Genomic DNA, 11,662 nt, shown 5'->3' on the forward strand with positions numbered 1-11,662 from the left:
TTTTTAGCTTTGCTGTGTCAAATCTGAGGTAAACTGAAACCAAATAGTTTCGCATCTGCCACTACATGTTGTTCACTTCATATCACCTTTTCTCCCAGTGGGAACCTTCATGTGGGACTCTGAGTGATATGGGTATAAAAGCACTTTTCATTCTACTACAAAATCCTCATCCCTGCTCTAAGTCTGTCAGTAGTCAACGGGCCTCCCACTGAAATCACCTTGATGTGCTGTAGTTTGTGCCTAGCAACAAAGTCTCTCTGGAACTTTACCACCTGGAAAGCTCGGGGTAGCTAGAAAAACAGAATGCTCTACTTTCGCCTCTATCTGCTGCCAGTGAGCAGAAATCATGCTACTGCACGCCAACAAATTGTTTAGCCTAATTTGAGATATTTATTGTGTCTGAGGTCAGCTTTTATTTGGGAAAAAATAGTCACTGTTGTTAAAACCCCAATTAAAGCAACCTTTGTGGTAAGATTTTAATTTAAACATAGAGCTGAGTTTTCCATACGAATGTGGGTAATGTAATACATAGGCACTTACTTTTATGGCTGAAGAAAGATATGTTGAATCATTTTAAAACCCCAGGAAGTTAATCTGGATTTCATACAGTGTAGGCAGGTAAACATCTTGCCTTTTTTAAAACTTGATTGTAAACATGGGAGCTAAAATTCTTAAAGGGGAGAACCAGGGGGGTGGGGAAGACATGGAGGAAACTGAGTATGTAATGGCAGAGTTAAAGAAACAAACAGTAGCAGCTTCCTTTTCACTCCAAAGAGAGAAGGCACAGTGAGACATGGATACCGCCTGAGGAGCAATTATTCCTCTCAATCTACTGTCACTTTTGGGCGTGAGAACAAAACCATGGATATCATCTTTTCATACAAGCCCTCAATGTGGGTGGTGTGGCCAAATGGTTTTAAGCTGATGCTGGATGACTTATCATGCGGCAGAGAACAGGACTGGGCCTGTGGAATGAAGGCAATGTTATCCGATGCTATAGGGGTAGTATGAACCAAGCATCCGCCAGCCCATATTCTCACCTGTTTCCAAACATGCTGTAAGTTCCCCACAGATGAACCATGAAAGGAACTGAACACTGACTTGTAATATTATAATCACATGGCCTGACACATGCACTAACACACACCTACACACACACACACACACACACACACACACACACACACACACAAACACACACGCTATATAATCATACAAATGCAAGACTGATTCTATTTCTAGCAATTTACCTATCTTGTTATTATCTTCATTATATATTGTGTATGCCAAGATTTTATTTTGGCAGGGTATAGCTGCCTTATTACAGCCCCTTGAATCCAGAGCTGTATCTTCACTGATGCTGCTTATCATATCAAAGCATGCTGATTAAGCCCAGCATTCATTTCAAGTGTTCACCTGACCCTGCGAGCATGAATTGGTCAATTTTTTCACTCCTCTCCTAAGCAACACATGTAGCAGATGAGTGTTTGTGTCGTGTGCAGATGCTGTGGCTTCGATTGCAGTTTTTTTTTTTTTTCTATCCCAAAGGAGTGGATGGTTGTTTATCTTCTCTTCAGTCTGCAGAGATTTATCTGATCCCGCTGAAGAATGACGTGTTTAGCAGTATAGCTAGTGTATGGTCGGACAGCCACTGCTATGGCAAGTGCTAATGCAGAGAAACAGCGGCCTCGTAGACACCCATGGAGAAAGAGCTCTCAGCGTCTTTCACGCAGGCTGTTCTGCTGCTCGTGTTTGCGAGGTGAGGAGGAGGATCCTCTGCAGGAGCAGGAAATGAAGATTAATGGGGGCCCTCAGCATCCACACTTGGATCAACGGGGATCAGGTGAGAAGGAGGCTATCCAGATTACAGTGGAGGATCTGGGGATAGTTAACAGCGGCTTCAGCCTGCTTGAAGAGGGCCCCCTGACCCAGAGAAACAGCATGGGCCGCTCAGCCAGCTCTGTGTCCGCCTGCCCGAGGGCTCTGAAAAAGAAACGACTAAAGCCTCTGTCTTCACTCCCTCTACAGCCTCAAGCCAAATCAGCCATCACTTCCACCAGCAGAGAAGATGAGGACGAAGAGGAGGAAGACCCACTGCTGTATGAAAGTGACACTCATAGCACGCCAGTTTTCCTGGCAACACCCGTCATTAATCTGATCCCCCCCACTCCCTCTGACGTCGTTGATGATGATCAGTTCTTTGACATTAACTCAGAGGAAAGTGTGGCGCACATGTCCGGCAGTGATGGAAGCTTAGCTGCTGGTGACCAGGAGAGCTACGAGGAGAAGATAGAAAGCATGGAGGCAGAGGAGTCAAATGAGGGATTCACACTAGATGAGAACAGGGTTGGTGCTGATGGTGCAGCTGAGCCTGAAGAGGGCCTACGTGATCAGTTCGGAGAAGAAAGAGATGCTGTGCCGAGGAAAGAGGGCGATGAAGAGAAAACAATGCCCTGGTTCTTGCGTAGCGCCTACCATGTGGCTCCTCTTCCTGAGCACCCTCAGAGAAGTGAGTGTAACACTGATAACATCTCCAGTGCTGTTTCACTGAAATTCACACTTAACACAAGACTCTGATATTCTAGGAAATGCAGCCGTTCGCTTTCTTACTGGGAAATACATAAGAAGTTTAATGTCAAAAGCTTCTGAGTGTTCAATAGTGAGGTAGCTCTGTGATGGTTAGCCAAGTGCAATTAGGCCAATTAGGACAATTAAGACATTTTGACATATGATAATAGGAAAAGCACAGGTACAAATAATGAAATCATTCATGTCTGAATTCCATTTAGCTGCTTCAGTTTCACACCTGTGTTTTTCCTCTGTGACGGGTTAAAATCTTTGCTTACGAAGAAGTCCCATCTCTTGACTGAAGACACATAAGGATAAATTTGAGAATGTTTTTTGATTTCAGGTAAAAAAAGAAAACAATTGTATTTACCAAAAGATTGTTTTTTTTTTTATTTCAAAGGAACTTGTCACAGTTGTCTTGGTGTCTTTCTCTACGCAGGGAGCTTCCACACTGGAATAAATTTCTTGTCATTTACTGAGCACAACTTGGGTGAGTTTTCTTGAGGTAAATTAGCAAAGGGTTTGAATTTTAAACCTCTCTGTTTCCATTTAGGGAAACTCTAGGTGAGAGGTAAATGGCACCAGATGATGGTTCACTTCATCCAGCTGTTGAGCTCATGTGTTGCCTCTTCGTTTTGATCTCAGTCCCCATTCAGATGAAATTGCAGTCATTATGTGACATGGCTACAGTACCTCGAACGTCTCCTTTGGGAGTTGCAGAAGTTCCCCTTTGTTGGAATCCCTTTTTAGCCATTGTGTGTATTCCCAGTGCGTGGCTGGGCAGGCAGTTCCCAGGTTTAGGGTTCCTGTGACTCAGCATGCTCTCCTCCCTCATTCGTCTTTCAAAGAGCTTACTTTCTTTTCAAACCAGAGGAGGACAATAATACTGGAAACGATAAGCATCACATTTGCCTATCCATTACATAAATGTGCTGAAAAGTTCTGACTCTAAAGCTCTGCTTTGTCATTAACCCTGTGTGTGTCTGTGTGCATAGTTGTCAAACTTTGTCACGCACAAAAACCGAGGTTGCTCAGTCTATATGAATATGTGTGCGTGCAGGGATGCAATGTGTTTGTGCTAACCAGTTGAGGGTGAGGGAGCTCGCTCATGCTTTGACTTGTCCTGACTGAGTCAACTCAGTCTGGGAACAATGTCCATCTCTCTGTTACTGGTGATTTCACCCTTTAAGGCAACATCAGACTATGTCCCTGAGCCTGCCCTAAATTTCCTGTCCTTCTTTGTTTTGATTGGGCTTTTCCTGGACATGGCTGTGGTAGGGTGGGTGTACCGCTACCCTCCATTACCATTCTCAGACAGCTCTCCATCTTGTGTCCCTTCTCCCATGCATGGTGAAAAAAAGTCACGGACCGACTGGAAGTTATTTTCTCAGAATTTCAAAGAGGTGATGAAGAGAGTGCCAGCTCACGGCCCCCCTCCTTCTACTCCACTGTCTCTCCAGGACCCAGACAAGATTCCACTGCTGACACACATAAACCAATTACACTGTCTTATCTGATTCTGACTCCATCTAAACTCCCATCCATGTCAAACCAGCCTTTCAGAAACAGGCCCCTGAAATGAAAAACATGTGTTTAAGAAATTAGGCAGAATTTTTTTGCTTGTAAACTATTTGAACGGTAAAGGGGGTCCTGATGCTTCAATTTGTGATGGTATAAACGTTAAAGTAGTTAGAGCTGAGACATTGCTCAGTGACACCGATGTTGCAGTGAACTGCAAACATTCCAACATGTATCACGATCACATAACAGCGCTGTGTTGCCTGAGAAAGCCGGGGCCTAGCTTGGATGCCATATTCTCAGCCTCATTCGTCTTGCTTGTTATGATAGCAGAAAAAAAGATATCTGCTCGCTGACCAAATGACATTTGGAAAATGTAAGAATATGTGCTTTCTGTGGGAAAGAACTCGGATTGTCAGGGAAGTATGTCATCAACCAGACGAACGTTAGTGTGTCTGACAGGTTGCCAAGCAACCCCATCTAGCCGCGTCCAGTATCAGCACCGGCTAATACGCTGCAAATAGACCTGGTGACCTGCAGGCCAGAAAAAGGCAGTTAAGGCCTAAAATCATAAGAACAGAGTGGCTTAAAATGGTGAGAACGAGGACTTCATGGAAAAGTTTATTTTAACATACTAACTAAAAGCTATAACTAGGATGTATTTGTTGACTTATTTTCTCTATTACCGTGCAGATGACCTGAGCAACAGAGATGTGGGCTGCTCCGACATGCTGAAGGCTGAAGGCCTGCTTCCTCACGCTGCCAACATGGACGCATTTACTCAGGAAAGGGTATAAAGACCATGCAATGAACATTTTTGACGAAAAGGTTTTCTCATGATCTCTTCATACTGTATATCACATGCTCTATTTATGGCCAACAAGGCCCACACATGCACCTTTAATGTATTTAAAGTTATCTACAAAGAGTCACTACACATTCCTGGAATTAATGCACTTTATCTGATTTAGACTGTGACTGTGTATTATGACTCAGGAAGTTAAAAATACTGACTGACTATAAATTGATTAGACTGGGCTGGTTTCTAGCCTAATGTTGATTGAAACCTGTATTACGTGACAGAGACCGATAATTCGCTCCTGCAGTCTTGGGGACGCATTGACCAGGAGTGCTACCTTCCATTCTTTAACCCATACCACAGATCAGAAAGAGGAGGGGTCGCCAAGACAACGACGCATAACTGTTGGTGAGTCTGGTATATTATATTATGGACAAACAAAACTGTTCTAATAATACTACTGTTATGTAGCTGTTTGATATTTTCAAAAACTACTTGTTTTTCTTTGTGCTCCTTTCATGCAGCATCATATATGCCTCAGTCTAAGGATCAGAATGGAAACTTCCCAGAGAAGGTACTATAAACCATCAAAGCAGGGCCTTCAGGGTGGCATCAGCACACAGCCCAGAGCTGCTGCAATTACAGAATATGCTCTGTTTATATTTCCCAGCTCCCTTGATCTGTCAAAGCAATGACTCTGCAAATAGTCTCAGGATTTTTGTCTTTGTGTCCAGGATTTGCTAAGCAAGATTGCTCGTATCCTTAGCGATCCGTGTGTTAGCTGAAACACAAAACGGAAAGAAAAAGAAAACTTTTTTTAAAGGCAAATTACTCACGTCTTGCACTTATTATCTCCATGCATTATCAGCTGTCTTATTTTCCTCTGGTACCCCTGAGTCATTTATGCAACATGTATCCTAAGCAGCCCCGCCTCGCTCCACACTGGGACTCCAAATTAGACGAAATGACTTAAACTATGGATTATTTATGTGGTTTTGGTGAATTATGATCTAATAGGGTTTTTTCTAAAAGTCTCTCTGTCTTATAATGTAATAGTGAAATACCTAAGACAAGGAAAACCTCTCACCCCAATTTATCTAATCACTCCACAGTCACCTTGTAAACCCTCTACTGGCAGCAGGGAACTCTAGTTTTCTTCCCAGGAACATCATAAACAGAGAATCTATGACTAAGGCAACAATTACATAGAAACCTCTGTTTAGGGTCCCTGCTAAAGTAAACATTTCTTTGTCTTTTTTTAAACATTTGTTTATGACTAAACACACAAATGAGTTTATTTGCTGTAATATGTTGAAGCATGGATATCCAACACAGCCATACTTTCTTTGACTGAATCAGCAACAGACAATGAGGAATTGCCTTGGAATTTAATCATGTTTTATCTTGATGTCATGCTGCCTACGAAATGGGTTTTTGCATTCAGCAGTTTGAATATGAATCATCCTTGGGCATTACGTCCCACTCTCTTTGCAATTCCCAGGTAATTAAAAAATACATAGATACTGTATGCTACTGTAGCACATCACAAAACAATCCTTTGAAGAGCATGTTGCTTGTGTATAGAGAACTATGATGAAAAGACATAGGACATAATACACATTTTAGTGTGGTGTGGTGTTAAAAAAACGAAAAACTGAAAAACTGTTTTTCCCCATGGCACTTGCTTCATGTCCATGCAGAATGTGGTATAAGCAGCAGGTATGTAACCGCTCCTTCTCCCCAGGACGTGGACAGGCAAGTGGCCAAATCTCTCGGGGAGCTGAGCACAGATGAAGTCTGCCAGTGGTTTACCAATATTGGACTGGAGAAATGCCTCCCACTCATCAGAGGTAAAACACATTCTTCTGTCTCCTCTCCCAGCCCTGTGGCTACACAATAAAGGTAGATATTGCCAATTTAATATATCTTTAGCGCACATCAAATGATCTGTTCCTAATTTTTTTAATGAACATCAATAAGTTAAGAGGATGATGAGGAGATGAGGATGATGTAAAATTTAAACTGACACCTGCATTAGCGTAAATCACTTCCAGTCTATGCTTTGTTTTAAAATTCCCTTTATACTACACATTACATATTCTACACAGTCCAGTTCTATTGTGACAAATTCCTGATTATATGTATTGTCTTACTGTCTTAGTAATACTGACACAGGCAGGCGCCAAGGTTTAGAAGTAAATTCACTCTTATTACATCTTATTCATTTCTACAAAGGCAATCAAGTGGCCTGAAAAGAAAAAAAAACTGAGATTATTTCGTAAACTTGCTTAAAGCTAATATAAAGCTGTGAAACTTGGAAAAACTGCCTTCTTTATGTTTGTCGGCTCTTGTTCATTACGAATTATATTTCACTGGCTACAGTACATCTTTCAGATTTCTTGTTGTGTCCTGTAGGTGTGTGATTTAATTAAGTTTTAATTTAAGTTTCTCTTTCAGGAGCTAAACTGCGTGGTACAGACATAGCCTCAGTAGATGTGAACACTTTGGACATCCTCCATATCACCACACTGGAAGACAGAGAGCAGCTGCTGTCAGCTATTTATAATGAGCTGCACCCTCCCAGCACCATCACCCAGAGACTCGACTCTCTGCTCGGTACACTTTTACCTTACAACACCACAAATAAACATTTTCTAGGTATTGTACAAATGAAGAATGTTAAATGTTTACTGGTGTTTCTTTTTTCGGTAATAGATTCCTTAGGGCCCAATAATGTTGAGACATTCACTGCAACATTGGTGTCAATGAGCAAGTCTAAGTCCTCTCCTCATGTGAGCTGCCTGAGCATGAATCGCCGTTCCCTGAAACTCAGGTATAGCCTCCACATATACCGAACGTCTCAAACAAATAACGAAGTCAATCACATTTTAATCTTTTGACTTTTTCCATTAAAGAAACAACAGCAACAACATCGTACAGAAGAGTTCTCAGCTAATAGAAATCACTATTAATGGTGAGTAAAGTTTAAAAGTATAAGAAAAAATAATAGAAATCCATGTTCATTTACATGATATGGTGGATGTGAACATTAATGGGAGTGTAATGGACTTTTTACATACTGTTTTTGCAGCAATCTGTGTGAACATAGGTTTGCATTGTATTCAAATATTCACTTATTGTACATATGGTTATACCATGCACCTTCAAGCCTGTGGGACAGGTGTAGCTTGTATGATCATGATGGACACATACTGTATGGCAGGCTAGCACTTATGGCCTCTACATTACTTCTCACTGTCATCCTGACGTTTCAGCGTCAGAGCGGATAGTTCATCTCAGAACACCAAAGGAAACAACGGTAGGAAAAATCATGGAATCGTGTATGAAAATGCTGGGAACGACAGAAGACAAAAGTCTTTTCACACTGAAAGAAAAGCAAGGTGTGTAGTACATGATTTACACCACATAATGTAGTCTTTATCACACAGGAGGAAATACTGTATACGGCACATATGCTTTGATTTCAAGGTTCTTCAGAGGAGCTCTCACCAGATCAGCAGATTGCAAGTCTACTGACATTGACGTCAGAGAACCGACAGTTGGAGCTGCACTTGTGTAAAACGGTACGGACTACTTAAACATATAAACTGTAGACAATTATACTGCATGCTAGATACCAACCCACATAACAAAGAAGCTTTCTGCATGCTCTTGCATCATAGGAGAAACCAACAACTACTGCCTCCCAAAACAGCCCAGACGTCAACAGCTCCAATGAAAATGGTAATATCAACAAAAATGTCCAGGGGAACCAGCCAGCTAAAGAAGAGAGGATTAGGGAGCTCAACCAACAGGTGGACTCACTACAAAATGTCATCTTGCAGGTCACTATCTCTGCTAAACTACATCTAGAACTATATGCAATAGATTGACATTTGCACTACAGCTAAAAATTCACTTTTTATTGATTTAATAATAAGTACAATGATATAAAGTTGACCTCTTTGACCCCAAAGGTCCAGGAGCTCCACCACAGCCTGGTAGCATTTTGTTCAGAGTTAAAGAACATGGATGGAGATGTGAATGTAGACAAGCTTGGCCCTGCCGAACTGAAGCAGAGGCTGGAGTTGGTCAAAGGCCGCCTGAACGACAAGAGGCAGAACCTGCAGACCCTCAGAGGCAACATTAACCACTCAGCTGCTCACAAGAAGAAGTAGGTGGACTGTCTCTGTTAATTAGTAGCTTGTTCAACATTACATAAAACTTTTCTTTCACCTTTCATTAAGACATTAAAGGCAGACTCCAAAATGCCAACTGCTCTGAATATAAATGTACAAACATGAATACAAACTTCACAAACCATGTTTTATGTCTTTGACCTTTTCTAAAATATGGCCTCTTGCCTTTCAGACAGTTGGAGGTTCGTCTCTTGGAAAAGATGAAGCTGAACTGCCAAGTGTTCAAGGAGGAAATTTCCATGGTACATCTCAACCGACAGGTGGCCCACCTACAAAATGCTTTGCAGGAAAGCAAGGTAGTATTGATCAAATTAAAGTGATTAAACATCTTTCACAGATTACTTGCCCCACTGGCAGACTTGAACTCACACGTTGAGGGTCTGGAGCTCAGTCAGCAGAGTTTAATCAACAGCATGTGAAACACAGTTACACCAAAATGTGGGAAAGCTGTGCGGTCTGAGTCAGAGAATGTTTTGGTTGCTAAAAATACACAATGAGAAACTAAGATTTGCACCAAAACAACGCCAGTTATTGAGAGAAGCATGTGTGGTATGGGCTACTAAAATCCTACTTCAGAAGAAAGAATAGTCAAATTTGGTGTTTTTGGCCCACAATGCCAGAGCAAACGCTGTTCCGCCTCTGCCTTTAACCATATCAGAACAACTTGGGTAATATAAACAGTACAACTACAATCTTCCTCTCTAATGAAAGCCTCATTGTAGGGGCTAAATTGATCTACAGCGCATGTTAAGTTCACATATTTGTTCTTTTAATTGTTCTACAGTAGAATTAACACCCACTGAGAAAGGTGGTAACAGCTTCCTGATGTGGTAGGCCATTACTTGACACCATTATGTCAATCATCTTTGATCTTTTCTTCACTGTTCGCCTGATTGACAACACAATGCTCCTTTCAGTTACTCTGTTTCGTTAAGCTGTGCAGTTAGCTCCGTTGTGAGAGTGGGTATACAAGGCTGAGTGAAGTCCTTTGGATGAACATGCACTTTTTCTGAGAAAATGATGTTTAGCGCTGACATCCGAGAGCCTGTGACCATACCAACAATGGAATGCGTGTGACAAAAGCCACTGGGAGAGTCCAATGGAGAAATGGGCCAGCATGTGTAAGACTATCTGCATCTATCCCCGGAGGAGCCCACTTCTTTTTTAATGTGGCTCTTTTATCCCGTTGGAGAAGCCCTAACGAGTTGCCATGAAAGGACACACGCGGCTTCAGCTTTGAAAGGTGCCCCGTGTCACGTTGCCGCCCCGGGGCCACACTTTTTTAGGTGCTGAGTTTGTGGGAAAAGCAGCAGTGGTAATGTTTATCATATGACCTAATCAGAGTTAACACACAGGTCAAAGCTGAGGAGCAGTCTGGGAACTGATGGAGCTGCTGCTCTAATAAGGAGCAGACCGCCCTGTGTTTGGTCTTGTAGGCTGCCCCGCATTACAGACAATAAGGAAATATTTCATCATCGGCAGTCTAATCTCTAGGATCTATTGCAACTGGAGAGCATCAATAAAGCAGTTGAGAGAGAAGGAGAAAGAGAAACAGAGGCAGAGAGTGAAGGGAGGAGGGGAAGGACAACAAATGGCGGAAATGATTTTAAATAAGTGGTTTAGCTTGGACAAGTGAAAACTTCAGACAGACTATTAAAGAGGGGAAATTGGGAGAATTATTGTTTCACCCACTCTTTAGTCTCACATGGTCTTAAAGGACGGATTGCGGTTTGAAGGTTTGAGAAAAATCTGCCACCTCTTTGCCATGGCATGCCCCTGAGTTTAAGCGGAGGATAGGGTGTCTCCACTTTTTATATAGAAACAGCCATGATACGAGTTGTGGTTGATCGGTGTGGTCAAATTGTCTCCCATTACCCTGTCCTCCATTTTCTACCCCAAGGTTGATTGTGTTAAAGATCTCTGCTGTTAAAGCAGCCCAGGCGTCCACATTCAGAGTGACAGCACTGATTTCAGAACAACTAACACCCACCGTTGTAACTGAAATGCAATCCCTTCCACTTAGCATCTATGCTGTCTGGCCTGTCAGAGAATCATTCCTCACACCGAGCGAAACAAAGTCTTTTCACAGATCTTGTTGTAGCTTCTTATGATAGAGGAAAATAATTCTCTTTAAGGGGGGGGGGGTAACCAAACTCTTTTGAGTGAACTTCTATTCACTTTTACCCTCCTGAGTGATGACTTCTTTCTTGTCTGACCCTCATGATCTTCAGTAGCGGTGGTTTAACTGCCCACAATCAGTCCACTAGGATATGTGCCCTGTGTCTGGCCCAGGTAGGTTCGGATTTGACCAGATCCTGTGGATAAACAAGAAGAATATGAAGAGAAAATTCCTTGGGCTCCTGGCGTGTGTCCAACATTGAGGCAAACTAAAAGGGAAAATGATGTGTATTAGAGTGGGTTTCTCAAGGGTCTTCAGCTGCGTTTCCGTAGATATATCCTGTCTGGCCCACTCGTCTGAGCAGAGAGAAGCCTTAGCTTTGACCTCTGACCCTAGCAAGGCGGCATCTATTGCTGCAAGGCATTCACACGCCATTCAGAGGGAGAAGGGGGGGGGGGC

General features: G+C 42.3%; 1 protein-coding gene across 1 annotated transcript in view; it reads left to right on the top strand.

The window, feature by feature from the left end:
- Nucleotides 1-1,656: 1,656 nt before the first annotated feature.
- Nucleotides 1,657-11,662, top strand: part of LOC111650249 (uncharacterized) — a 13,109-nt gene continuing 3,103 nt past the window's right edge. Inside the window, exons 1-14 of the mRNA XM_087172267.1 lie at nucleotides 1,657-2,509; nucleotides 3,008-3,058; nucleotides 4,780-4,877; nucleotides 5,170-5,293; nucleotides 5,410-5,459; nucleotides 6,630-6,735; nucleotides 7,343-7,501; nucleotides 7,601-7,718; nucleotides 7,801-7,859; nucleotides 8,161-8,286; nucleotides 8,375-8,469; nucleotides 8,569-8,730; nucleotides 8,863-9,059; nucleotides 9,257-9,380. Of these exons, the coding sequence (XP_087028393.1) occupies nucleotides 1,657-2,509; nucleotides 3,008-3,058; nucleotides 4,780-4,877; nucleotides 5,170-5,293; nucleotides 5,410-5,459; nucleotides 6,630-6,735; nucleotides 7,343-7,501; nucleotides 7,601-7,718; nucleotides 7,801-7,859; nucleotides 8,161-8,286; nucleotides 8,375-8,469; nucleotides 8,569-8,730; nucleotides 8,863-9,059; nucleotides 9,257-9,380 (2,322 nt within the window). The remainder of the gene's footprint in view (nucleotides 2,510-3,007; nucleotides 3,059-4,779; nucleotides 4,878-5,169; nucleotides 5,294-5,409; nucleotides 5,460-6,629; nucleotides 6,736-7,342; nucleotides 7,502-7,600; nucleotides 7,719-7,800; nucleotides 7,860-8,160; nucleotides 8,287-8,374; nucleotides 8,470-8,568; nucleotides 8,731-8,862; nucleotides 9,060-9,256; nucleotides 9,381-11,662) is intronic.

The sequence above is a fragment of the Seriola lalandi genome, unplaced genomic scaffold (genome assembly GCF_002814215.2).
Source record: "Seriola lalandi dorsalis isolate HSWRI2012SDOR001 ecotype SW California unplaced genomic scaffold, Sedor1 jcf7180002052131, whole genome shotgun sequence".
In the NCBI taxonomy this organism is placed as follows: Eukaryota; Metazoa; Chordata; class Actinopteri; order Carangiformes; family Carangidae; genus Seriola; species Seriola lalandi.